The 27,163-nt window shown below is 45.2% G+C and overlaps 3 protein-coding genes and 1 long non-coding RNA gene across 4 annotated transcripts in view; 2 read left to right on the top strand and 2 right to left on the bottom strand.

Moving 5' to 3' along the window:
- The window catches only part of LOC113464487 (uncharacterized), an 81,533-nt gene extending 57,544 nt beyond the window's left edge, over positions 1-23,989 (bottom strand). The window contains exons 1-2 of the long non-coding RNA XR_003389344.1: positions 23,809-23,989; positions 22,762-22,902 (exon numbers count right to left, since the gene is read on the bottom strand). This is a non-coding gene — a long non-coding RNA (uncharacterized LOC113464487). The remainder of the gene's footprint in view (positions 1-22,761; positions 22,903-23,808) is intronic.
- Positions 23,990-24,104: 115 nt separating this feature from the next.
- Positions 24,105-24,565, top strand: Pet117 (cytochrome c oxidase assembly factor-like). Its single transcript, XM_018026189.2, has 2 exons — positions 24,105-24,291; positions 24,410-24,565. The coding sequence occupies exons 1-2, from the start codon at positions 24,200-24,202 to the stop codon at positions 24,555-24,557; spliced, it is 240 nt and encodes a 79-aa protein (XP_017881678.1). The 5' UTR covers positions 24,105-24,199; the 3' UTR covers positions 24,558-24,565.
- Positions 24,566-24,614: 49 nt separating this feature from the next.
- On the top strand, positions 24,615-25,630 carry lin-52 (DREAM core complex component lin-52). The gene is made up of 4 exons (XM_018026180.2): positions 24,615-24,732; positions 24,800-24,877; positions 25,055-25,153; positions 25,251-25,630. The coding sequence occupies exons 1-4, from the start codon at positions 24,702-24,704 to the stop codon at positions 25,382-25,384; spliced, it is 342 nt and encodes a 113-aa protein (XP_017881669.1). The 5' UTR covers positions 24,615-24,701; the 3' UTR covers positions 25,385-25,630.
- Positions 25,390-27,106, bottom strand: LOC108625520 (chymotrypsin-like protease CTRL-1). The gene is made up of 7 exons (XM_018025589.2): positions 26,786-27,106; positions 26,518-26,723; positions 26,325-26,430; positions 26,090-26,250; positions 25,860-25,958; positions 25,624-25,796; positions 25,390-25,553 (listed from the first exon to the last, which is right to left on the bottom strand). Exons 1-7 carry the CDS (start codon positions 26,971-26,973, stop codon positions 25,449-25,451), a joined length of 1,038 nt encoding a protein of 345 aa, XP_017881078.2. The 5' UTR covers positions 26,974-27,106; the 3' UTR covers positions 25,390-25,448.
- Between the last annotated feature and the right edge of the window lie 57 nt (positions 27,107-27,163).

The following is a 27,163-nucleotide window of genomic DNA, read 5'->3' as shown; positions in this document are numbered from 1 at the left end:
AGAACAAAGTAAACGTAATGACCATGTTAGATGAATTCCGAATAGGCCCAGTCGTCGATAACGACGTCGAGTACAATTTTTGGAAGCGAATTGATCAAGACAGAATTTCGTGCGAATTGTGTTGCGAACCAGTACGGTTCGCTAAGCTAAGTTTGCCGACTCACCGAGGAGAACGCGCGGCAGGTATTAACTGTGATTCACTGCACCCACACCATAAGTAACTTGGATGTTTACCCCGGGCGACGACGAACAAATTTATTCGCCGATAAATATTTTAGTTACGCCGTAGATCAGTGCCACTATCCCCTCGTTTGCGCACTTTTATTCGGTCTTAACGCGCGCGAAAATTTCGCCAAACGGACCCATCGACGGATAAATGGCACTACCATAAAGCGAATCGGCGACAAAGGAAAACAAACAGGAGGAGAGAGGTACGCATTCGATTCGCGAGAGGCAAAAAGATCCCAGGGATAAAACAGTTTTTTGAAATCGACGCTATGTAATCGCTGATAAGATCAAAAGCAAAAAATCTGGATAAATTTGCCTTTCAAACTTTACCTTTCGCTCGTGTACTGTTTTATGCGTTTATGCGTTTCGCCGGCTGCTGTTTTATTCCTCCCGTTATTACTGCCGGCGAAAAACGTGACGATGTGTACATGCTCTACCGAAAAATCCACTGCCTTTGGAACGCGACTCGTTATTATTACTATACTACGCGTATAAACTAGGTGACAAAAAATTGGACAATTTCGAGAACACGACACATGCAGCACAATGTACAGTTGGTCTCGATGTCGGGTAATCGAAGCTCGGCAAGTTTTCTCTCACGAAACGAATCTTCTACAAGTTTTAAACTGGCGAAACGTTTAATTGCAAGAGCGTGTCCATCATTCTGGCGAAGCACGATCCGTGAAAGGACGCGTCGCGTCGCGGTGCCATCTTACACATCGTCACGTCGGCAGGTATGGGTATCCATCCCATTTGCAACTAGTCGCATTATTGTTAGCCCTAGGTATGTACCATACCGCGCTGGTACACAACGGTTGTGTACACACGTATCTCTGGCCCAGGTAGCTACTACCTACGAAGCCGCCTCATCCTCTGAGATCCAGCACGTACACGCGTGTGCGCGCCAGCGCACCCTCTGAGGCAATTCGAATATAAGGACGGCCGCCGTCGTATAGAGCCACGCGCGTAGATGTATCTGTTAGGTTTAGGTGTCCGTTTATGCGTGTATGCGAACCGGGCGGGCGCACAGACTCGGGGGGTGGCGGCAGCCGGTGGTGGTGGTGTAATATAGAGAGCGGCTAAAGGCGGACGTAATTTCCTGCCCGCCTGACAACGCTACAGACATGTTTGCAAACTCGACGCACACAACGTACTTAGAGCCTACACGTGTCCCTACGACAATGCACCGACACAGCCTCGATCCGTTCCCCGTAGGTATGTACGCGAATACATGGGACTGGCGCGAGCGTGTGGGTGCATCCAGGATGCGACCTGCACCGTCGCCACGCTGCCCGGAGGGCTTTGATCGGAATACACAGAGGATGACCCGATCGGAGGACGACGACGACGACGAGTCGATATAAGTTGCCCTATCCCGGCCGTCTTCGTTGCAGCGAGCTGACCTCGTACCCGCGTCTCGTGCTACGTGCGAGCTGATCGTGCGGATGCCCCATCGTTTGCTAGGCGACAGTTTGCCGAAATCTACCGGTAGTTAACTCGAGATTACCGATACCAGTTACGGACAGATTTAGAGATGAAGCGGTTCTACTACTCCGGGGAGTTTGCGCCGAGTACCTTTTGACATCGAATTTCTGGCACAAGTTTCCGTCGATCGATAGAATCAGATGGTGCGAGGTAAAAAACTGGGTGAAAAATATGTTTACATACTTCCGAAGTCTTCGATATTCGTGGAGACAACGAAAATCTCGATGACGATTGAGCGTAAACGTGTTCATATAAGCATACGTGGAGGACAGAGTACAATACAAGTAGTACGAGTCAATACTTGGTCAGACATCGAACTCTATTATGTAACAGGCTATTGCTCGCGATTTAACGACGCTTCTAATAGTTTTCGGGGTCGTTGCACACCAGTTTCACGTAGTTTGACGGGTACTCGAGGGGCAACGACGCCTCGTAAGAAAGGTGGCGAATACTTTATATCGAAAACCCCCGTGCTCCCGATGTTCGTCGAGTCGTGGAGGACTCGCGGCCGGTTGAAGCGGCGCGTTGCCTCCGTCCAAACATTTCGGACAGCCTAAGGAAACACATTTGCCTGCGGGCAAACACGGCGAACCGTGGCGAAGAAGGCGGAGGCAAAACCGAAACGTCTTGGCGCTGCTGCCTCCGGGCGAAGTGGAACGCGGAATGTGTCTGGGACTGTTTGCACTGCAGGACAATATTCCGAGTCTTTTGAAGGACGAGAGCCGGGAGGAGAGCTGGCCGTTATTTTATTTCTCCTACGAGTCGACCGTCGCCTGTCCTTTTCTTACGGTTTTTCTTTTACAGCGTTTCAGCTGGGATTTCAGTTGTTTCTTCGATCGGGAAGGTGAACGATATTGGATCTCGACGGTCGCAAAGACGGATCGCGTTTACTTCCGTCCAAAAATGATTCTACAGTCGTAAACACGTCGTTCAAACGGACGCAGCGACTTGTGTCGCACAATTGTCGTATCGTGGCAAGAAATTCTCTTCTCGAGTGTCCAAACGAAAGATCGACTTTGAAACATTGACAACGAAGCGGTACACAACGCCGTGCCGCAACAACAAATCTCCGACGAGAAGAGGGGTACAGTCGTGCACGCGTGTAAGTACACGCGGCACAGGCATTATAAGTCTCCGGCGTTAAAGGCGTGATCCGAAAGACAAACAGATGCACCCTGGTCCGTCGGTTTTCCCATTGAAAATTCATCGCACAGGCAAAAGTGCGCCGGACCCTTCCGCCGGTGTCGCCCCATCATCGTGAATCGAGCTACCACCAGTGATTCCGCGCTCCTTTCTTCCCGGAGGCCCTTTCCTCTGTTCTCTCGACCCCCTTCCTGCTTTTCGCCAATAGGGAGATACGGCTCGCCCCCGGGTTATGAGATTTTATGAGAACCAAAGCGGTTTACGCGCCCCGGATTTCTCCTCCGATCCGTTGCGAATCGTGGCACAAGGATCAGCCGTTGCGGAATAAGACAAGCTACGAGAACTTGAAATACGAAATTGGCTACTTTAGAACGGCGACGATCGTCTGATCGTCGAGGGTCGCGAAACGGGGCGTGATTCAAGACGACGGAGTTTGCGATTCGCGATATAACGTAGAATCTGTAATTCTGTTGCGAACTTCGAACCGAGATAGGTTCAGAGAATTCCTCCAGCTTATTCCAGCTAGAAGTTGAAGATTCACGATTCTGTTAATAGAGAAAAAATGTATGCTTCTAGGAATCATTTCCATAATCTTCGAGCTAGAGTATACGTTGTTATCTCATCAATCTGTTTGTAAATCTCCGAATGCCAAGCTAATTTGACTGAGCAAAGAAATCGAGCTCGACTGCACGTGCGATTATTTATCCTCGCCCAGAAAAAGTCTGAGAACTAAATATTAATAACAATAATCTTAGATCTCACAAAAGGAAAGCCGGTCGGGCTCGTATCGGAGAGACGCGAGACGACCGCTCGAAGCGAGTCTCAAGTAGGAGTTTTCGAGTTATTACCTCGTATTTTGCGTGCAAATAGAGGCAAGCCGTAGGTGAAGCACGGAATGCATTCGATCGGAACGAACCGAGCGTTAAATCTCCGTTGCCGCGAACACCCCTTTCCCTCTGATTATTTTTTTCGCGAATTCGCTTCCGTGTACCTTTCGAAATTGTTCCGCGCAGAGTTTTAATCGTTATATCGAAATGATTATTTTTCCCAGAACGCTCCTAGAGAATACTTTCGACAAATGCAATTTCGCGAAACGGTTTCCGGTTAATGAAACAATATTCGCTGACGTTGAATTTGTTTTAATGTACGGTAATATTAATTGAAGAGTACCGAGGAACCTGAACGAGGCCATTATTATTTCCAATTAAAACTTCATATTCGAGAACGTTCCGGTTTGTGCGAGGGAAAAACCGAATCGACGAAACGAATCGGTATAATTAACTTAATTTTAATCATGTTACGGCGCTAGGTATCGATTGCCAAAACTGCCCTAACGGGAGCGACCGAAACGGCTTGAAGTCTGACCAAGGTTTATCGCAGCCGATGAAACTCACAGACAAATATGGAATTAAAGAAAGAGGAATGGGAGATAGGATAAAAAAAGGTCGGGGAAAAAGAAAACAGGTGGACGAGTAAAGGTTCTCCGATCCCGTCCGCTTTCTGTGGGCAACGGGGGTGTTCGCAAACTCCCTTCACAAGCCCGAAATTCTCCGCGGCGCGGCGCGGCGGGAAGTCGTTAGGCGTTTTCTGACGCGAGATAAAATTCTGGGAAGCACGTTGAAACGACTCTCTACTCCGGGGCCTGGGTATTGTTTTAACGTGTTTGAGTCAAATATTGACGCAAGTTGGGCTCGCAAGCCAGCCTGGAACGAAACGGAACGGAACGGAAGAGACGAGAATGGCGGGCGAGCGAGAGGCCGCGGGATCAGACACGGGGACGAGGGAAAGAGCGAGAGGCAGGATGGAACGACCCACATAACGTCGCCGAGAGGGAGGGAGAGAGGAAGCGCGAGGAAGATGGAACGTCGGAAAGATCGTCGTCTCGCGGTAACGAAGGAGCAGGAAGCAAAACGTAACGAGAAAAAGAAGAATGCCTCTCGGTTAGATACGCTCCTTCGTCCTTACCGCGCACAATTTTGCCTGCTTTTAAATACACGCGCCAGCGTCGCGAAAAATTTAACCGAGCGGGATGGGAGTCGATCATACAATTTCCGATTATCAACTATAAGAAGATTCCGATGTCATTCGTTGTACACAGAGACCGGATTTTATTTATGTTATATGAATGACGGGTGTTAGGTAAGCAGAAGCTGTGAGATGTGACAAGCCGAGACTCGAAACTGGTCAAGAGGGTGGCGGGAAGTATCGACGAGGGATGAAAAACGATGTCACGCTGTTTTCATTGGGACACGGGAGAAGAAAAGATACACGGCCCCGTAAGAACGGTCACTTTTCCGGGGCCATTTCTTGGTCATCGTACGGCATTTAGGTAACAATCGGCCGGGGTCGTTCCGCTGGTTTCAATAGCCGTGTAACGTATCGCAAACATTTTACCGTTGCCGGCGGACAACGATCAACGGCTATTGCCGAGGAGGGATGGTGTAGACGGACGATTCCGAACTGGTAGGACATTGTGCCTAATGTTTGGACATGTGTTCCGCTACGGTCACGCCTTTTGTTATCATATTCTATGCGTGTTTGCCCGCTTAAAATGTTGTTTTAGCGCTCGCGCCAGCCATCCCCTTTTTGCACCGACTCCGACACGCGCTTCCCCCCCGCTGGTAAATGGAAATCGTCTTGTTCTTCCAAACTCTGCACCGCGGGGCTTCCTTCGAGGTTTCGATTTTTCACGCCTAGTAAAATTGCTTTTACGGCCGGTGCCAACACCGTGAAACTAATTGAAGTCCGCGCGTGCGATCCGTCGCGTCGTAAATTGGGATGAAACATGGCGAAAAAAAAATTGCCAATGTAAAAAACGGAACGAAGGTGTAATCTTCCGCTGGATGAAATCCCTTGTTGTTTTTCGCGCTTCGAAACTCGGGCCATTAATAAAAATCCGTGATCCTTTTTGTCGCACCGATTTTGAAACGCATCTGACGGAAGTACGGATTCGCGTGCGAACTTATTCGAGGAAACGCCGATTTTGTTTTTTAAATCGCAGGGATCTTTTACGATTAAACGGTCTATTTCCGTTCGGGGGGACGCGTAAAAAAGCATATACCGTACGTTAAATATTTAGAACGTTTCTTTTCTTTTTTTTTTTGCTATCGATTCCGGCGGAACGCGATGAAACAATGAAAAAAAGCTCGTTTTTTTCGATACATATTTGCGTATGCTCCGTTTCCCTCCCTTCGACGGCTTATTTACCAAACACGCGTAAAAGCGAATGCAAATTTCTGCGGAGCGAAAAAAAGCTGTATCTTAAAAACAGACTGTTTGCCCACGATACTGCCTTTAACATAACTTTTTTCTGCTCGCATTTGTCGAGAAGATGAATTATTTTTAGAACCGAGTGGATCATTCGTAAAAATATCCGTTGTCACGATCCTTACGTAAAGTCCGATCAAATTGAATCGCGGAGTTTTCGGACTCGAGGACCGAAAGGTGGGACGCATCATTCACCAGAGATCCCTTCGCGTTCCACGCCCCGACAATAAACGGGACATGGGGTTATATACGCAATCAAAGGTTCGGAGGGACGCAGTGTTGTGCGAATGCCGTTTCCTGGGGGCGTGCAGGGCAGCCTAGCGGTATTCATCGACGCCCGAGGAATAGACAACCTCGACAAATTGGCTGGGAAAGACTCTATAGGTCAACTTCCACCCCTCGGACCATTCGAGCTCGCCTCTAATGAAAATAGAATACTATGTACGACGACGGTTTCAGGTGAAACTAGGAAATGATTCATCATCTATCGACGACCCATTTCAAGTGAACGAGCGATCGGCAAACTCGTAGCTAAAATAATTTCTTTAAAAATATCATGCGTATCGAAGACCCCGCGTCATTAAAGGATCTAATTAGATCGGAATCATGCATAATCGACGACGAATGCGCGCATTCGGAAGCCACTCTTTCATGAACGAACAATGGAGACACAGTCTATCTTGTCCTGGATGAATAGGGAAAGGAAGGCATGAAATCCGTATCGGCGAACGTCCGGTGGAATTCGAAAAGGCGACGGCCGAAAAGGAAACGACGATGGTTAGAGATGAGGAAAACGGACAAAAGTCAAAACGTCCGGGTGCGCATTGTGTCCGGTATAATCGGCCGTGAAATTCGTGTTGTGCTTTTTTCGTGAAACTTCTTTCACGTGGATCGTTCAATGGCTACCGGGCCCTGGCCTTTATCAAACGAGAATCGAATGGAAAGCGCCGTCGTACGATGACGAGCTGGGCGGAGTGTTGCGTCGTGGATCGATGATCGATTGCGAAAGAACTGTCGAAAGTGCGTGAACAAAGGCGTATCCGGCGTCGCGAGGTTGTCTTTGAGTTTCGGTTCGATGCGGGAATTAGCATAACAAGCGGAGAATGAAATATCTCAAGAGAAATGGACCAGTACTCTCGGACATAAAAATAACCAAGAAATTCCAGTGGGTCATAGGTTACAAAAAATGGTTTTCCTCTAATAATTCGTTTCCTAACCCAGAACTCGATACAGGCAGTTTAAAATTGTCTACAGAACAGATCCTATACAGTTGTTCGTACAACGAAACGTTGCGAATATAAGTAGAATTAAGAAAAAATGATAGAGAGCATTCTTAGCAGTTGTTCGAACGCAGGGATGAGAATGATAGATGAAGGCGTGGAGGAAACCCGGTTTCTAATCCCGTCGCGATAGATATCCTGGTCTGAATATCGTTTGTCGGGTGTTTACGTGTATCGGGTGGAACGTAAGAAGGATTCACCCCTCAAGTTCTCGAGACCGTCGAAAGAGAAGGAAAGGGACCGGCTGGCTCCGAGCACGGATTGGATTGGATCGGCTTAACGTTGATTTAAGCCAATCGACAAACAGCCAGTCGCCAGTTCCGAACCTCAACATTGATCTCGTTAGCTCTTTACAAGTTCGATGTTGCGTTCCACGCGCCTCTGGTACTATGTAAGTACTCCGGACCCTGCGGCCACGGATTCGCACGCTTTTCTCCTTAGGTACATATCCCTTTAACTTCCTCCGACCGCGCTTCCTCCAATCGACTGTCCGACGAGTCGCCTCTGTCGTTCTAGAATAATTCGCGAAGCGAGCTGGACGACTCCACGCGAATCCACTTGTCGAGACTTTGAGACGCGAGATCGATCGGAGTTAATCCCGCGCGGAGCCGCGGCGGGTACAATTTTTACATTTTATTCTCTCAGCCGGGGGAAATCGTCGCGACGCGTCGCGTCGTTTGCCGAGCACACACCGCGATTTCATTCAGTCGTCGTCGCCGCTCCTTTTCTCGTACACGCTTCGGCTACGTGTGTGCCTCCTTACGTGTGGCGCCCGCAAAAAAGGGGGCGAAAAAGGGTGGAGGAAGAGAAACGGATCGTTCCGACGGGGGAGTGAGACGCGAGCACGAGAGAGACGGAGTGCGTGTGCGAGCGCGCTATCTTCGCCTGTGTGTGCACGATGTCAATATTATACGACAAACACACTTAAATAGGCTTAAAATACTAACATCGAGCTCGTACCGCGTTGCTCTATGAACTCCGTGCATAGTGTGTTTAGCGTGTTTAGCCATATCGTTAGGTCGCGCGCGGAGACTCGAATCGACCTGTTCCTCACGGCTGCTCCGATACTATTTTTCCATTCGATCGGTCATTTCGGTTAATCGATTCATCGTACCAATCGAATTTTGACTGCTAGACAAAGAGCTTTAGACGATTTGATTAATGTTCGGAGAATCACGACTTCCGGAACAAAATTGCAGACCCGGTTTCTGGCCCTTGATCAGAATCTAAAGATCGGGAAGATCTCCCAAGGGAGCGACTCTGCCAGTGGCCCAAAGGGCTGTCAACGACACCGGTAATCTGCTGGTAATCGTGACAAATTACGGGACCGTGGTTATGCCACTCGCTTTTGCCGGGATCCTGAATGGGGAACTTAGCGCCAGGTGGGGCGTGCCCGCCCCATGCTGCGAGCCCAACAATTATGTAACACCGTGAAACATACCACCGTCGCGGCGGGGTTTCCACGGTCGACGCTAAACTTCCTAAATCAATTACGATAAATTATGTCCCTACCAGCAACGTATTTCCAGTCGCATTTTTTATAGGCAGTAGACGAGAGGACAGATTCTAAAGAAATATCGTACTATTTTCGATCGACTAAGTAAACTTTGGATTTTAAAACTGTAACAAAATACTCCTGAACATGAATGAGTGCGTTAATTACGGATTCGTTGGCGATCCGAGCATTGAAGAGAATAAAACAGTACGCTATTGTAATCCTTGTTTGATTTGACGTTTCGGAAAGCAGTTATACGCGGAGATGAGAGCGATGGTTAGAAACTACCGTGTCACTCCGATGTTTAGGTAAGATATTTGGCCTCGCAAATATTTGGAGATTGTCTACAGCCTCTAACCACTGCGCACCACTCCATCGACTCTTCCATTTAATTAATGACGTACACCAACGTTCGAGGTGTTGATGCACCTTAACGGAATCGTTGCTTCAAGATTATCGTTTGCGTTCTTATCACCGTGCGTAAATACGTAGGCAAAGAAACGAAACAGATGTAATTACTATAATAATTGGTCTTTACAGTTTTAATTCGAGAAACTGGATTATTTCAATTGAGTTAAACGACGACAATTACTTTTGTCAAAAATTGGCTCTAATGAATATTAATAAAAAATATTAGTACGTGAGAAGTATTATTAGAATACGATTTTCGACACGCATTTTTATTATTTAAACATAGAGGAATATTTTTATAAAAAAAAGTAAACGAACGCCAATTTTCATCAACCTATTATAATCGATAATAGGTTTATTTCCTAGGTAGAAAAATATTCCAATAGATTGATACTTTGTGGAATATTTCCTTTCCGGATTTCTGTTTGAGACATGCCTAACGCTTTGTTTGAGAACCATAAAAAGCTTTCATTTTGAACGGAGTAAGTACAAGAGGACACGCGATAAAAGGTTTTTATGGTTTCCCGTGTGAACCGAACACGGGCATAGACCACAATCTCTTCCTGATACACGGCCGGGTGGCCAGTGTCCTTAGAAGAAACCGCAAGTCCTTTTCAATAATGTGGTCGACCATTAACCGGTCGTTAGGACCTACTTGGTTCACCTCTCTGTGTATCCGTCGCGGGGACATGTGGGAAATTATCATGTCTCGCCGCATAGAGGTATACCAGTTGCTCGATAATCCCCATTGGTCAGGCTCGAGGTTCGAGAAGTATGTCGATTCTCAATTGGGATATTTGGAAATGATTTCAGAAATATTAACAAGTTTTCGTTCGACGAAATTAATGTTACCCCGTTCCGTCGTCGGAACAGGGAGAGATCGTATCGAAATTCGATGAAAATTGCAGATTAACGGGGAATTCGAAATGAAGATACAACCGCGAGAGCAAATATTTCAAGACGCGTAAGCGGTACAATCCGAAAATTAAATTTCATATTACTGAAATGATTAAACCGGCTGTTTATATTACACTTTACCGTATCAAAAATTTGAAAACGCACGGGAGCACGATGAAATTTATTTAAATAAAAATTTATACGTCCACCCTTGGTGTACGTGCGTGCATACATTCGTACAGACACATCTACAATATATCGCGTTGGATCGCGATGTTCATTTCTGATATAAATTCAACGAAATATCAAATGAGTTTTAATGCATTCGCTGGTAATTATTTTTACTTATTTTCCCTGGGATTATTATTAATAACTCGATAATTTAAACGTCGTTTTAATCGCGTTTCGAATTTTCCGACGTTTACCTCGGAAAAGTGCGGAAAATAATTAGCACATCGTTGATCTATGTTCTACGAACACGAACGGGAGACCATCGATTTTGGTTTAACGCGATTCAACGAGATCGTCGTGAACCGATGACGACTCTTTCGTCCTGAACGTCAGCGGATCATCGCTGGTGTATATTTGAGCCCGGCCAAAATTCCGACCGGATTCATAGGAAACGAGCGGATGTCCGGCAAACAGTAGCGGAAAGCAAACCTGCGACACTTTGATCAGACCGGAAAGCTGTAAGCGGGAACGAACGACGACGCGGGTCACACGTTTCCGCGAGCCACCCGGTATATCTGACTGGTTATAATGTATGGCCTAGTCAGGTTCGGCGTGGTCCAGTAGGGGGTTCGGTTGACAAATCATTAACTATGCATCGAGCTGGCCTGCAAATACTCGTTACTAGTGCTCCTCCGTACTGGCCCACCCTCGGCCTCGATCCACCGCTGCCAATCCCCGTCCCCGTTCACCCCTTCGGTCCCTCGCCCGCGAGCTCGTGGCCCGTACCTTTGCGCGTCCCTCTCTCTCTTCCTTACCCTGTCCCTAGTCGCGAACCGACAAACGCGGCACCATCGACGTACCTTCTGTCAATAGTCAGCTATATCAAAATACATCGATGATCATTATGCAACGTTATAACAGCCGCCGATCGAGCGCTACTCAGCCTCTTCCGCGATTAGGACCGTCGAAAAGAATCCGTCGGATCGATGCAAAACGTCGATGAAATCGGGTTGCCCAGGGTTTTAGAAAAGAGGACTCGAAAGAGGAATGGCTAATGGCCGATGGTGAAAGGGTAACGTTCGCAATCCGAGGAAACGTTGTCCGATATGCGTTGCACGGATCACTCGAGGCGAAGGGAAGACGCGAGGAAGAAGAAAGTTCAGTAGGGAAGGGCGGAAAGGGCAAGAGGGGTTGCCGGAGGACGAGCGGAGGAAGCTCAGGGTCGGTACCAGCATGCCGGGCCGGGAGGCTAGAAGGGACGAGTACGAGCTCGGAGGGTGAGCGAATTCGCAGCATTAAACATGGTAGACTCGCGCATTGGTTGCGCAGTAGCTGGGCGTTACGGGCCGCACCATCGACCAGCGGACTATACGTGCTACCGTATACCAACCATCCTGCGGCATGTTCCTTTTCCCTCTTGCTCTTCCGTTTCACGTCTCTCTCACCCTCTATCGTACCCTCTCTCTTTCAACCCTCCTACCTATCTCTCTCTCTCTGTCTCTCTTGTTCACGAGTCCGATCTTTCAGGAAAGATAAGAACGTTGCTCGCGAAATATCGTGGCTAAAAGCTACCCAGCTATTTTCTAGTTTCATAACGGCAGACCGTAATTGGTACAATCGAGACGAAAATACGTATGGAACTCGGAGGAAAAATCGTCGAATCGAAGATTCGTTAGTATAAGATGAAAGCGGGAAGAAATCTCGCTAGAAGGATTCGAAAGTAGCTCGCCACCGTTCTCGAAACGACGCGGGGATTGGAGGTACCGTCGGAAGGGTAGATGCGCGGTAGTATAATAAAGAGTAAACACGGGGCACGGGCGCAGGAAAGGACCTTTGCGATTTCGCGAGATTTTCAGTTAATTTTCTGGTTCCTCTTACGGACCACTCCATCGAGCATCCCCTTCCAGGGAGCTTTTCCGGGCTATCTCTCGTCCACCAACCATTCGGATTCTCGACCCCGCAAGCCCTTCCCTTTTCGTAAGAGTTTTCAACCCTTCCAACGAGGCGGCCTGGTATAATATTCAATTACATAGCTGCGAGTAAAGTCAAACAAACCCACGGGGCCTGCAAATTTCTCTCTCGCTCGCTTCCGCCTTCGTTGCCCGGTCTCCGTCCGCCGTACGCCGGCTCTGGCCTCTTCCGGGGTTGGTCGAGACTCTCCGGGTCTCCGGCAGGGTGTATACACCCCGCCGCCGCCCTCTCCTCGTATATACGTTATGTGCGTTACTCCACGTTACTTCGCTGTAACGTTTCGCTGTAGTTTGCAGAGACGCCTGGCTACGGTAACGAAGAGAGTGTAAATTCTTGTTTGGAAAAGACGACGACGACGAAGAGGACCATAGCCCCCGTTATTCACCCTCGCGGCACCGAGCCGTTCCGAAAAAAAAAAGAGGAGAAAATAACGCGCCGGATAAGCGAGCGCGTGTGCGCGTTTATGAATTTAAGCCGACCTTAACTGGAACGCTCGACTTTCCGCTGATATACTGCGACGAAAGCTCCCGAGCGGCTGATCGCAATTTCTCGATTCCAGAGAACGTGAGAGCATTTATACATTAGTTTCAGAAAAACACGACCACGAACTTCCTAAGCAATTTCTTAGCTAATTTCTATATAGTTTTTGAGAAAATTCTGAACGCAGATAGTATCGAAAATTTTGTACGAGCAAGAGAGATCGTGAAACAGACGGAAGGGAACGATATTGATGTATCGAGAGATTAAGGAGAACCGCACTTTCCAAATTTTATATCCGGTATTGATCATTCTACCCTTCAGCGTCTATGAAGAGACTTCCCTGGCGCCATCTATAGTCGTTTACTAGAGTGAGCCACCCTGAAGAGGCCCAACGTTTAGATATTTCGATTAACTACGTAACTTAATAAGAACGATGTATGAATGTATGAAGGTGTGTTAGAGAGAACTCGACGAGAAGCGATTCGTATGACGTGAAGAAGTCGAACACGTTTTTGTATCTGATGTATTTGATACCAATAAAGAAACGTACACCCTCTTTTTACTTGAATTAACAAAAGACACGTGGTAAGATTGATAGCTGTTGAGTAAAGAGAGAGAATGCAGTACAAAAATGTTCTATTCCCATCAGGAATATTTAAGACAGATAAAAAAGTGCGAATAAAAGTGGTACGTTTTCCATGTCTGTCGTCCACCTTCCCTCAGCCAATGCACATAATTAATAGTCGACGTCTAACAGTTTCCCTTCGAATATATTACTCTATAGCGGCATATTTCCCGATTCTAAATCGCTCTCGTAAATATGGATACCGCACTAATTAACAGTTGGCGCGTCGTGCTCGTTAAAACGTCGAGCGAATAGAAGGTTACGGGTAGCTCGCGAGAATTATCGACGATGATGAGCGGACAATGAGAGGAAGTCGGCCGGAAGCGCGGCATAATGAGCCACGTTTGCTCGGTGGCCGAGGGAACCCCAACGATTCGCTCGGCCGCGACTACCCCTTGACGTACGACTGACGAGTCGACCGAATTAAATATGAATAAACGAGGCGAACGGTGCGCACGGCGTGCGACCAAACGATTCTCATGACTCGCCTATTTTGTCCAACAAATTACGCTGCACTTGCGAGGCCCGGGGGTCGCCGCTTCCGATCGATCGTCAAAATAGATTCGTTCCCCGCGTGTTCCAGTTTAACCCTTTTACAGAGTTTCCCTTTAATCGCGATCGAATTAAGGAGAGGACGTAATTTGTCCGAGAAGATCGAATTAACGTTAATAAAGAATCGTCGAGGTACTCGATTACACCGTAAAAATGGCTGGAACTTATCGGGGAATAGTCAATTAGTCGTCGGAGGGTAGCGTGAATCAACGTCGAATAAAAGTTGCGCGTCACTTCCGCTTTCTTTCTCGGGCCACCAGCTTCTCCGGCGAACTCTTCCCGGAACACGGGCCTGGCCACGCTTAATTCCAGCTAATTAATAAACTTTTACCATCTCCGTGTTTGTAACCACCCTCTTTCGCCCGCCTCTCGTCGGAGCCCCTCCCGCAGTCGGCGTTCGAATTCATCTCCTAACCGGTTCGTCTCAAAGGGTAGCTTTACCGTTCGTTCGCTCGCGGTCCTGTCCGCCCCTCGCCCCTCGTTCTCTCTTGGCTTCACCCTTTTCGAGAGAGAGTTTAACCGGCTTCAAAGACAGCGTACAATCATCCGCCTTCCGCTAGACGAAGTTCAAAGACCGGATCTACCGTCGTTTTCTTTTTTCCCTTCCCTCCCTCTCTCTCTCTCTCTTCTCTTTTTTCCATCGTTTCAAGGGTGGTTTTTCTCCTCGAACGGAGTATCGGGGAATTTTCCAGGTTCCCTAAGAGCCTCTGTTTTCTACGCGCAGAGAGGCGAGGAATGGTGGAGAGGAGGAAAGAGGGTAGGAGAAGTTGCACCGAATCGCACGGCGCTGAAATTACCGTGCAACCAGGGAATTTAAAGTTAATTGGAGCGTCTTCCCATCGCGTCCGCCCGTCACGATTAATTAAGCCCGAAATGAAATTCGTCAAAAAGTAATTTCGCCGCGTGGCGATACGCGGGATTAACGACCCCGTCGTTTTCCTTTTCTCTATGGACAGCCGACTGTCACAACGAAATAGTTTGGACGAGTAGAACGAAACTCGGCACAGGTGAGGAAAAGCCTGTTGTATGAACGCGTGGCTCGATATCGAGTAGAATTAACGAGGTACCGGCGAAGCATTATCCGTAGTCGTAAAACCTTTATTGGGACATAATTTCGGTGCGCACACAAAGGCGACAGTTATCGAAGGGCGAGCGCGCGCTAACGTTACGGCCAAGAAACTCTCCGGCGCCCTTCGCCGTGTTCTATTGCTCGGCAAACATCGCCGCGTTGCTAATAAACCCGACTTTCGGAGATGTGATTTACACACACTAGAACGTGACGGGTTTCGTCGCGGACAACGCGTTTTTATGACCCGGCCGTGATCCCCGAGTCTCGAGAAACTATCGTGGGCGGGTCCGATGACGAATTAAAACCCAATGCACTCTCCCTGTTTGATCGTACAATTACCGCCCGTTCGAATTGTTTGCAGTTAATGAGCGCTCCGTTTCTTTCTTTACCGAAACGATTAAATAATGTACGATACTTATTGTTGCTAAATATAATAGCAATTCACGTTGAAAGGATTTCGTGGGAAACCGAAAGATGCCATCGGCTAGTAGTCCGGTTTTACCCAATCAGCGATAAAAAAGGTATTTGCACGAAAGTGCGAGTGACGTGTACATTAAGACAGATAAGTGCAATTACGCGAGACACGCGGCTACCTTCTGATAAACGTTGGTCACTCCGTTTGACCCTCTCGTTCCTGGCGTTCCGCCACGTGACCGGAAGCACTGGCGACAGTCATAGAGGCCATCCAAACGCGTGTAACGATCCCTGTTCATTAATAATTAACGAACAGCGTTCGACTAACGAAAGGAATAGTTGATCGACGAAGAAATTCGACGTATCTACATATTATATTTAATACTCCTCCACGAAAAGAGGAAAATAATTAATGAAACTAGCAGGAAAAACTATTCTGTGTGCGTATTGCATCGTTAAATCTCATATCCGGGAATCGTGATAATTATCCGGACCGTTTGCAATCGAGCAAAGACATTTCGATTAAAAAGAGGAATGAATGGTGAGAAAAAAGAAACGCGAGTGAGCGAAAAGTAGAGTGGCACTCCGGTCCAGTGTCGCTTTGAATTGGCGCGGGGATACTCTCCTCCTTCTCTCTCCCTCGTTCGCTCTCTTTTCTACATACATACATACATACATACATACATATATCTAATGAACAACTAGGTATATTTGCCAGATATAAACGGAATGGCGCGGAGAGCACCATAGGGTTGTGGTCGGATATCTATGCTACGCGACTACCCTGTAATAATAGGCACTCGCTCAAATATTTCCCGGTTAAATATTTGATCTCGTTTTTATACCATTTATTAAAAGCCACAAGTGAAACGCGGGCGCACGCGCCTTAAACCGAGAATTCGCCGATATAACGTTCCCCCGGCCGTGAACGAAAGCTTCTAAACTCAGCCAGACTAACCAGGACGATTTTTCGAAGTCAGATCAGGCGACAGAACTCGGATCCTAACAAGATTAGAAAAGTGGCAACGATTTATTTTCTAACGTCTCTAGCGAGGACGAGCCTCGGTAATATTGACAAATTAGTAATTTAGTTACGATTCCCTATTGACTCGCGATCAATTTTCTGTATGTACATTGTTCGCTTTAGCGAGGTACACAGAATCCTCTCCTTTTTGTCTTTTTAAGATCGCATTACCCGTGTTGACTCAATTTCGTTTCTACGTCTCTCCTGTCAATATTATTCCCCGACTACCGGGCTAATAAAATTTCGCCTAACTTCTGCGAATCTGACTTTATGCGCCGTTCCTCAAATAAATTAACTGCCGCGTCGAACGGCTACCGATCGCCCTTAAAGAACCGTGACAAATATCCTCGCGTCGGGCTTACGCGATACGAAAGCGAGCGTTTTGTTATTTTCTCTCAGATTATAATGTTTCTAATTAAAATTACGATCACACGATCTCCGAGCCTACTGTCTCTACTGGCACAGAAAAGATGTAATAGAGGGAAACATCGAAGTAGAACGCATCGTTGAAACGAGTACGATCACTTGTGCATTCGTAGCAATGGATTTTTCGCTTTGTTCGAAGTTGGAACGGTGGTCATTCCTTGATAAGCGACCTCGCGGCATTACCTAGATTACCATCGATGGACTGAACCTCCTCCGCGAGTATCAGAGTGGTCGGGAGTTGGTCAATATGTTCGAGGGTAAGCGAAGGGTAGCTCGGGCCGTGGAGAGAACGATCGCCGTAGAATCGGACGAGGGTGGGCAGGAAGCGATGTAGGAGGCGAAAGGAGAGGAGATCGAGGAGGAGAAAGAGGAGAAAGAGCAAACGCGTAGGTGGTTGAAGAGAGAGAAAGAGAGGGTTGTACGATCGCGAGGGGGAGTGGCGCAAACATTTGCCTGCCGCCCGGTAAATTAAAAGCACACAGAGAGGAGAGAATAGAAACGGGAGGAGAGCGAGTAAGTGAATGAACGAACGAGCGAGGGATCGTAGGTGGCCATCGCTTTCTCCTCCGCGCACCCCTTTTTGCATCGCTCCCGAGCAACCGAATCTCGGCCGCGGACCGCTTTGCTCCTCTGTGTACCCACGATCCGCAACAAACTCGAAATTCGCCGGAAAAATTGTTCGATTAGGCTCCGTTCGCTTGGTTAACAGGCTGCCTCGAAAGCCGCGAGCCAAACGGTTACGTGCTTGCCTTTCACCCATCCAACCATAGGAACAGTTGCTACGTTTAGCAATCGGAATTGTTCTTTTGTGGAAACAGATATGTTTTAGTCATTCTGTGGAAAGTGGAAAAGCAAACCCTGAAACCCCTCGCTATTAACCGATCGTCTCATCGTTTTTAATTCAACCTCGAAAATGAGGAAAAATTGATCGATGAAACGCAAAACTCGTGTCGTTTCTTAATTTCAGCTAATGCATAGTGTGCCGAGGTGTGTTAGAGAAGAAGTTGATTTGGTAATCTGATTCAATTTTGACGCGTTAAAACTGAAACGCGCGATCGGTGGCAAAAACTGGACAATGAACAGAACCAGATTTCATACAGAGCCATGTGCTTCTAATTTAGCGGATCGTTACATGTAAATACGTCTATATTTTCAGCGGCTTGCACAAATTAATCTGCAACATTGATCCATTCTCCGTTGTGCAAACAACGAGGAACACAAAGTCTCTGTTTGTTCCGTAGTTGTAATTCTAGCGGAGGAAAACTTTTTTTTTCAACAAACTTCCAAATGTTCGATTGGTAATTAAACGTCCCAATGTATTTTCCCGGTTATCGGGTAAAAAAAAGCAGTTCAAATTTAAGTTCAAAATCAATTTTGAAATTTTCACGAGTTCCGAACATTTTCAATCTGCCTGGGACACGATTAGTTTTTTAGACAGCTTAAACACTCGCCGCTAATTAGGATTCCCTAAGTTCCGGAACTGCCGAGAGGATGTAAACGTAGAATCGAGCAATTTAAAAGTAAACGAATCCCACTTTCGACCAACTCCAGCTGCTCCCACCCAGTGCAAAATTTCTACCCACCACGGCGAGCCATGCTTAATTTTCTTTTTCATCGAGCTACGTACATTCCTTTTTCCTTTACCCAATTTTTGATGTTAGATCATATCACGGTTTGATCAATTGTCTTATAACTGACGCTTTCTCGAGGTTCTTCGAAAGCAGAGTCGATCAGAATATCTATTTATACTTGCATAAACAACTGGCCAGTAATAATAAGCGTAAGTATTCCGGGTCGCTGGTCGAGTATGGCTGCGGTATTAGAACGAAGATCGAAATCGTGCAAAAATCAAGTTCTCTTCTTTTCTTCGCGTGTCATTGCCTCCCCCGTTCCGCTTTGTCTCTCAATCGTCCCCTTTTGCCATTCGTTTGGCCTCCCTCTTCGACGTCCCACTTCTTTTCTCTCTCTCTCTCTCTCTCTCTCTATCCCTCCGTTTCTCTAGTCCAGCCATCAAACGTTCGCTTGGATATGCATGTCGTTTGCGGCGAAGGGATGGAACGGGATGGTAGTGCGAGCCTCTCTGTGTTGACAGGTAAATATTTGTCGCGGCATACACCACCACCGTCAACCACTGTCGACCACTGTCAACCGCCACTACCATCATCTCCGCATTCGCGTCCTCCATGCCCGCTGCACCCTGCCGCCCGTCATCCTTTCTCTTCCTTTTCATCGAAGAGACTCCGAATCTTATAGACGTCGCTCGATCGACGAAGAGTCGACGAGGGCTTCGCGAGATAACACTGATCTTGTAATTTCATTTTAAAGGGATGTGATCTAGTGTGTCGGGTTAAATAAGACCCCTTTTGCATTTTCCGATGTGTTAACCAGTGAAAATATTATTATGTAATAATAAATATAAATTATGTGCACGAAATGCATACGATTCTAATTACTATTTGATCTACTGTGGAGTGGCATCTATTTATTAAGGTATCTTTGACTGGGAACGCAGTACTCGACCAATCATAAACACCATCGAATATTCAATGTTTGCGCTAACAATCAACGAACTGTTGACAAATATTGTCCTTAAACTATTGCTTCTAGAATATAAACCAACAAAGCTGTAGCACCGGTGCGGTGTTGACGGGCTATTCGACAACGCGTCCACATCAAACAAGCCCGTTCCTTAGTCATCTTTGTATCGGCGGCTATAATCCAGTGAAAACTTCATCGGGTTTCATTCAGAGGGGGATCGTGTTATTCGTTAATCGCATCTTAAACGAAATAGTCCTCGCGTCGACACTTCACACAAGTCAACAAATTCACTTGTAAAATCGAACCACTATTATTTTTATCAGCTACTCAACTCCTCTTGTTTTATAAGGATTGATCGGTCTCTTTTTACACTGTTTAACTCGTCGACGAATAAAGAAATAAATAAAAATCATGTAAATTCGTTATTACGATTTTCTACCTCCGAGGTCGGATTCGTTAATCAACGAAGACTCGATAGAACCGCAAAGATCGGTCAACAGCGTTATACTTGGCCGAGAGGGATGAGGTCGGTTACGAACGCTAGCCGTGAACCGTGGGCAAAAAGGAATCGGGACGAGTGAAACGGAACGCAATCGAGTCTTTGTTGCGCTTTTACCTGGAACCCGACTAGGCCCGCCACTGTCTGCCCCTGTTTGTCCCGCGCAAACTTTGTTTTTACAAATAGAACCACATGTTCCTCCGTTCATCCTCTACCCACCCCATTCACTTCCACCCTCGGGCCCCGCCACCCTCGGTTTGTCTCTCGCGTCCACCTTCTTTTATTCTTCCTTTCCGTTTCCGTCTATCGTTCGCTCGCGTCCTCTCTGTTCCACCCCCGTCTTCGCGCCTTCGCCCCTCTCACCGGCCGCCTTCCAGACCCACACCACCCCCTTGCGCACACACGCGACAGGTGGTAAAGTATAACAAAAAGGCAAGTTCGTTCAAACGGTTTGCGTTGGATTCGCTTTGCACTTCGGAATTTCTTTGGAAAGCCGTACGCCCCGTCAAATATTAGCCCGCGACTGACTTTTGTGACTCGTGGATCCGCACTGATAGAGCCACTCGACTGTAGCTACTCGTCCCTTCCCAACGATCTTTCGAACGATGTTTTAGTTTCGACCGATCCAATCTCGTATTGTTCGGGATCAGATTCTTTTTATCGCACACGATTCAAAATGATGTCGCGAGGAATTTCATAAAATCACACGTTCATCAGACCGTCGCTGGAACACGCGACAGAACGATGTTATGTTTGCAGCTAATTGATTCTTCTTTTAAATTTGTCTTCCGAGAGAAATCTCAGAAGTTCGAGGTGTGTCTTCGAGCAGACGCGCGAGCCTCGACTCGAGAAGACCGTTAATTAATATTTATGAGCAAGCTACGCGCATTTCTGCGTAGAACTTGTTCAATGAGTGCCAATTGTCAGCGGCATTCGCTTAAATTGCTCATTGAATATTCATGGAAAGCGGCTACGGGAATGCAGCATTAACCGATACCTAAATATGAACGAGAAGTGTGAAGAAATATCAAGGAGTTCCAACGATCACGCTGTCTACCCAAATTTCATCGTCGCATACAATTTGTACGGTGTACCTCTATTCCTTTGGCACACGTTTAATTTTTGCACGTCGTGTTAATGTTTACGCAAACGAATTCCAAAACACAGAAATAATATAAAGTTAAAACGTCCTGCCGATAGAAATAGAAAAAACGTAAGTGACTCTACTGTTTTAGTGATTCCAGCCATCAGACATAAGCTACGGATGCATTTTCTGTCATGTCATACATTTATTGCGTTTCTACTCGCAACATCATGTAAATACAAATATAACTCTTCTGCACGCTTTACTTTCTTATGTGTATTAAAGGGTTTTCAACTCGTGAAATAAATAAATAAATAGATCGATCGAGAGGGTAGATACTCTAAACCGACATCCCTCGCGTTACTTTATCTGTAATTTATACTACAAGAACTTCATTCAATTTTTTTCTACCATTCGAAACAGGGAAATGTAAATTTGGCTGGGCCACGAGAGATCCCGCGTACCACGTGTAGAGAAGGTAGAAGGTGTATACTAATTGAAGGGCCGGTTAGGAGGAAGACAGTAGCGAGTCTCTCGATTAACACCTCCTCCGGACCACACGCAGACTCACTCTTTCAAGAATTTCCAGTCCTATTTTTATTTATCGACGGCACGATCTGCGCGTGTAATAACGAGACCGATCTTCCTCGACAGGATCGTCATTTTACCTCAATTTTAAAATTGGGAAGATAGCCACTGTAAAAATATTGAGTGTTAAAAATATACTCGCTAGTTCAAGGACGTAGAAATTTGAATCCTCTGTTTGTCGATCTGAGAGTCTTAGTAGAATCGAGAATAGAATCTGTGAGAACGCCTGGAGAACTTTCAAAATCTGTTCGCGTAGTAAAAGTGTAGGAACGATTTAAGAAAACATCAACAGCGTAAGAAAGAAGCGAGAGACGGGCGAAGGTAGGGACAAAAAGCGACTACTTTCGGAAGTTCATGAAAGTTCGTTTACACAACTCTTTCCCGTACTGTGATGCATTATGCTCTCGAGACGGACTGACCTGAAATCTTCGGACTCTGCGCTGCTCTTCACCAAGAAACAGCATCACGACTCTCGTCATTCCGGTGCGCTTTCTGCGGATTCGTCCGTTATACTATGTGTTCCGGAAATACAAAATAGGCGCGCCAAACGGATTCATCGTTTTTAGAAACATAATTTCCTCCCCCCTTTTTATTAGTGTTTATTACTCCTATAGAACGCGGAAGGGAAAGCTCTCGAGTATAGCGGAAGTAATAAGAGACGCTACGACGCACGTAGATATTTCTAAATTCGGTTTTGCAGTTGTACTCTAGGTACACAGCAAATTATATCGATAAATTTTCATCTGACTATGTCAGATGCAGAATATCATTTACATAACACAACAATTACAAACAATATTAATAGCTTAACTAATTACAACTTAATAATAAGCACCACCCGTTACAGCAGTGTTTGCTAAGAACAATAAAGCAGCAGATATAATTGTATGCAAAGCTAATATGCAAAATATGTAAGGAACACGAAAAATACTGTGAACAATAAGATATTCTATTATTTTTACTCTTCTGTTTGCATTTTCTCGTTAATTTATATTTTTGTCTTTAAATAAATCCAAAGGAATAAGAAGAAAGTAAAAGAAAGTTTAAAGCCGAACGTAACGGATTCTACCGAGCGGTGCATATTATTCGACAGGCTAGAAAAAGGTGGACTCACGTATCTGGTGTCATATTCTACCCGGTATGCTGTCCAGGCGACTACTCCTCAGCCCGATGGAGTACTTGGTCCGCGTGCGACTCCTGAGGGTACTCGAGGCCGCGTCGAGAGAGACCTTTCTACATGGGTGGTCCATTCTCCCTACGCATGCATTATATAAGTTCAGTAAAGTTCACACCAAGGATGCACGTGCGTCCGTCACCCGTCCAACGGAATTCAATAATTATATCCTAAACCATTCTCTCACGCGCTCGGAAGAAAAGCGTCGTATTCCTACAGACAGGTCATGACTGATAGGAAGTGAAACTTCGTTTCTATCTCGAGAATGGTTCGAATGTTTAATTCAATGTTTAGGAACGAGAAGGAGTCACATACATATACATTTTTATCGTTGGTACATCGAACGATTAGATCATCGTTTTAGAAATTAGTAAAATCCTATGTGGAAATAAACCCTGAATTCTTTTTAATATTAATTGACGATAAATCTTGACCTGTTGATGAAGTATAGTATTCGAGTAGAAAAGATATAAACGGCCGAGTGTTAGGGACATAAGGAATACCACCGGAGGGGAGAGCAAAGAGGCAACGAGGTCGATTCATCATACCCTGTCGTATCGTGCTACCGAACTCGCGATATAACTTACAAGGTGTAGAATACTGAGAGAAACCGTGGCCTGTATTCCGAAGATAAGCGTGGACCCTATATCCCAGTTATGTCATCGTCACCCATCCGCGCGGGATCAGACTCCTTCCGGTACCAATTACGTTTCTAATGTTTGCGTGGTCACGGGAGGATTATCATCCCTTCGGGAATAATATAGGAGTTCTCCGGTGCATCGTAAACGGAGCACGATACAACGTAAAGTTGTCGATTTTTTTCTTATATCATGTTCGATTCCAAACTCAGTACCATTAAATGTACGACACAAATGTAAAGAATATAAATATAAGAACTGTACGCAAGTTTAGTATTAACACCGAGGAGTCTCCTCGGTGGTATTAATACGTATTATTGTAAATTTGTTCAAATGCGTAATTGCGTACCTACTTGCTGTTCGTCATTGCCGTAGACAAATATCAGCCCGCATTAAGATCGTCGTCAAAGATTGATTCTTTGCTTGATTTATCGAGTATTACACAGGTTTTAGTACAAACTACGAACTTCCAGACGTAATATTAACAAATTCAAGACTCATTTTTCTGTTTCAAACTGAACTGCACATCACTGCCATTACCACAGGTACTTACGATCTGAAGGCGGCTGGCTTCAACCGCACATGCCGCACCATCTGACGGTGGCGTGGGTGAACCACGTCCTCCAGCGAGTGTCGCCATTTTGTTCTCAGTTTCTCGCAGTTTCTCGGCATGTGCAGAAGAGAGACAAGTGTGTTGAAGAGTGGTGAAAGATTTTCGAAAATATAGCCCGTAAAATAGAATGTCGTTTGCTGCGAAAACTACGTTCACGTTATGCTGTTCTGTGTCCATCGGAATAATAGTCTACGTGCATTATAATCAAGAATCTCAGAGGTAATCGAATCACCTGTTCCGGATTATGGGTTACGTAAACGAGGCATTCGTTCGCGCCAAGTAGCGGGAAGCAACGTTGTTCTCGAACAGTTCCTTCAATTTTCAATTGTTGTTACAGAAAACAGCTTCATTTGGGCGTAGAACGCGATATTCAGCGTCAAGAACAACGAAAGATACAGAATTTGTACATGCTCGAGCAGCAAAAGCTTCTGACGAAGGAACTGCGTGAAGCAAATAAACTCGAGAATTATGAGACTCCAGCTTGACATGTAAATACCTCAGTTGTGATTATTTCATTACTTTTAGTCTCCGCGCGTATCTGATTTATTTACTACGTATTACTTTCGACATTATTTCTTTTCTCCCATATTTGTGTATTGTGTTTGTTGTCGAATTTACTGTTAACGAGTATGAGTGCAGAAGAACCTTCGGATCAATCAGGTAAGTGGATATTAGATTCGTTTAAAAATTCCGATCATTTGAGTACTCTTATATTTTTCATTTTTAGACTTGATATGTGTAGAAGAAAGCCTCATGAGTTTGGAGAAGTTAGATCGGGCCTCGCCCGATCTGTGGCCCGAGCAGAGTATGTATATTTCTATTAATTCATTGCAACAGTTTCTTTCCCATTTTTCAAGCCTCATGTTTCACGTTACTATGGAATGTAAATGTTTGTATTTTATTTCAAATCGAGCACGAACTTTTACACTGATGTTACAATATGTTAAATGATATACTGCAAATGAATAACGACAAATGTTAGTTCCAGGTGTGCATGAATTTGTAGCCCAGAATTCACCTCAAACAGAACCTTCCTCGTGGGCTGGTGGTTTAACACCAGATGACATAAATCAATTGCATCGTGAGTTATTCGTTTCTTCAGCCTTAGAATTTTTATTCAATAATTTACAACAATTTTTTGTTTGGTCGCGTTTTAAATAACATCTTTTATATTTCAGAATTAGGAAATTTGTCAGTGGCTAGTTTGATAGTCGAAGTAAAGAAGCTACACGACACGGCTTATCAGTTGGGTTTAGAAGAGGCGAAAGAGATGACTCGTGGCAAATACTTAAACATTTTTAAACACAAATAAAGCAGTCTTGAAATATACCATCGATATTTTATTAGTCTAATTAATTGATTCTTAAATTAAATGTTTAACAGTTTTCAAAGATCCATCTTATGTACTTTTGTACATCCACAAAAACCGACGGGAAGTTACGAACAACGCTGCAGTCAGAACCGTACGATAGAAGGCCTAACTGGGAATTGTATACAGAATTATGTTCCTGTAAATTATATTTAGCTATTGGAATATGAATAAATTTATACCAAGAAATATGTATCCTCGTGTTTGGATAAAAGCGGGCTCCCACTGTATCCTCCGCAGGGCGTTTCATTTCCTATAGCACATAGTTCAACCGATAATCCTTGATCATAGTAATTAGTGCACTGGTCGGTTGATAGTATTTTCATCGTCAAGGCCTGTTGCTTACAAGGTTTCGCTTGAATATAAAATGTACACGTTACATAATTATATTTCTCGTTTCAGTCTGGTTTTAATTTACTTGTTTGTCTCGCTGTTTTTCCCCATCCTGCGAGAACAGAAGTTGTCCCAGTGTTTAGATACCACTCTCTTCGTATAAGGCACACTGGTTGTACAGTCGCTTGAAAAAATGAGAAAAATTTATTTACTTTATTCATCTCAATTTGAAGAAATCTACTTTATTTACAGTTCTCTCTCTCTTACATTATTTATAGTTCTCAAGGCACTCGAGTCCCATTATTTTATACTTGCCTGCATATCGAATCGGTTCGTTCAAGCGCAACATCGCTATATTATTCGCGAATATTTCCGACTGATAATTAGGATGTTTTATCACGTACGATATATCGAGTCTTTGCGCGTCAGGATTGGAAATAGATTCGTCATCAAGCTCGCCGACGAGCACGGAATCCCTATTGAAAAAACAAATATTAAGACTTCGATATATGTATTATTACAGTCTAGTTTAATGTATAGAAATATCCACAATTTATAACGAGTAGATTTGGCGAGAGCGCAACTCGCAGTAGTTAATACGGTCCGTTCGTTTAGAATTGCTCCACTGCAAGGATAGACTATCTCTCCTGTATTACCTTCAATTATATCGATAAAATATTAATACGTACTTTGGAAATCGAATTCGTAGAGCTTTATTGCTACGAGCTCTCTACTTCACTTACTTTTGAAACCAATCTTAGCGACGAAAGGGTACATTTTTCTAGAATTTACATCGCCATAAGCGATAGCTCTGCCGCATTTCGGAATCGAATTCGATCTTGCGAATACACCGTCTCTTCGCGTAAGAATTGGATTCGCATTATTATTATTTATATCGCAGCAGACTTTCGGTTTTGCGCGCTCGTAGCCACAAATTGCTTGACGAAATCTACGTCGATTAATAATAATTAGAATAGTTCTACTAACTGTCTGTCGTTGAGACTGATCTACCTGTGAATCGGAAGTTGATTCTGGTTCATTAAATTCCAAACAGCCAGGCAGTGATCAATAAATGTACACTCTTTATCACTTGGGCAATCGATCGTATTAACTGTGTACGTTCCGGTGAAAAACTGTTCCGCCTGATCGGTCAATATTAATATCGAAGCAGAGTAAAAGAGAGTAGATAGGAAAAACATTTTTCTCTGGACCGACGTCGTTTAAAAGATATTCGAAACTGACCTGTTTGACAGATCCTATCATTTCGTAACAAACGGTTTTATTACGTTCAGAGCATTATTCGTCCTTCCGGCGGAAATCTCATTGTCATGCAAAATACGGTCCGCGAATGGTCAAACGAACAAAGAATATGGGGCGACGTTGCGGTTC

Source organism: Ceratina calcarata, unplaced genomic scaffold (genome assembly GCF_001652005.2).
Source record: "Ceratina calcarata isolate Rehan_Ccalc_2016 unplaced genomic scaffold, ASM165200v1 scaffold12, whole genome shotgun sequence".
Classification (NCBI taxonomy): domain Eukaryota; kingdom Metazoa; phylum Arthropoda; class Insecta; order Hymenoptera; family Apidae; genus Ceratina; species Ceratina calcarata.
This window is presented reverse-complemented; position numbering and strand designations above follow the sequence as displayed.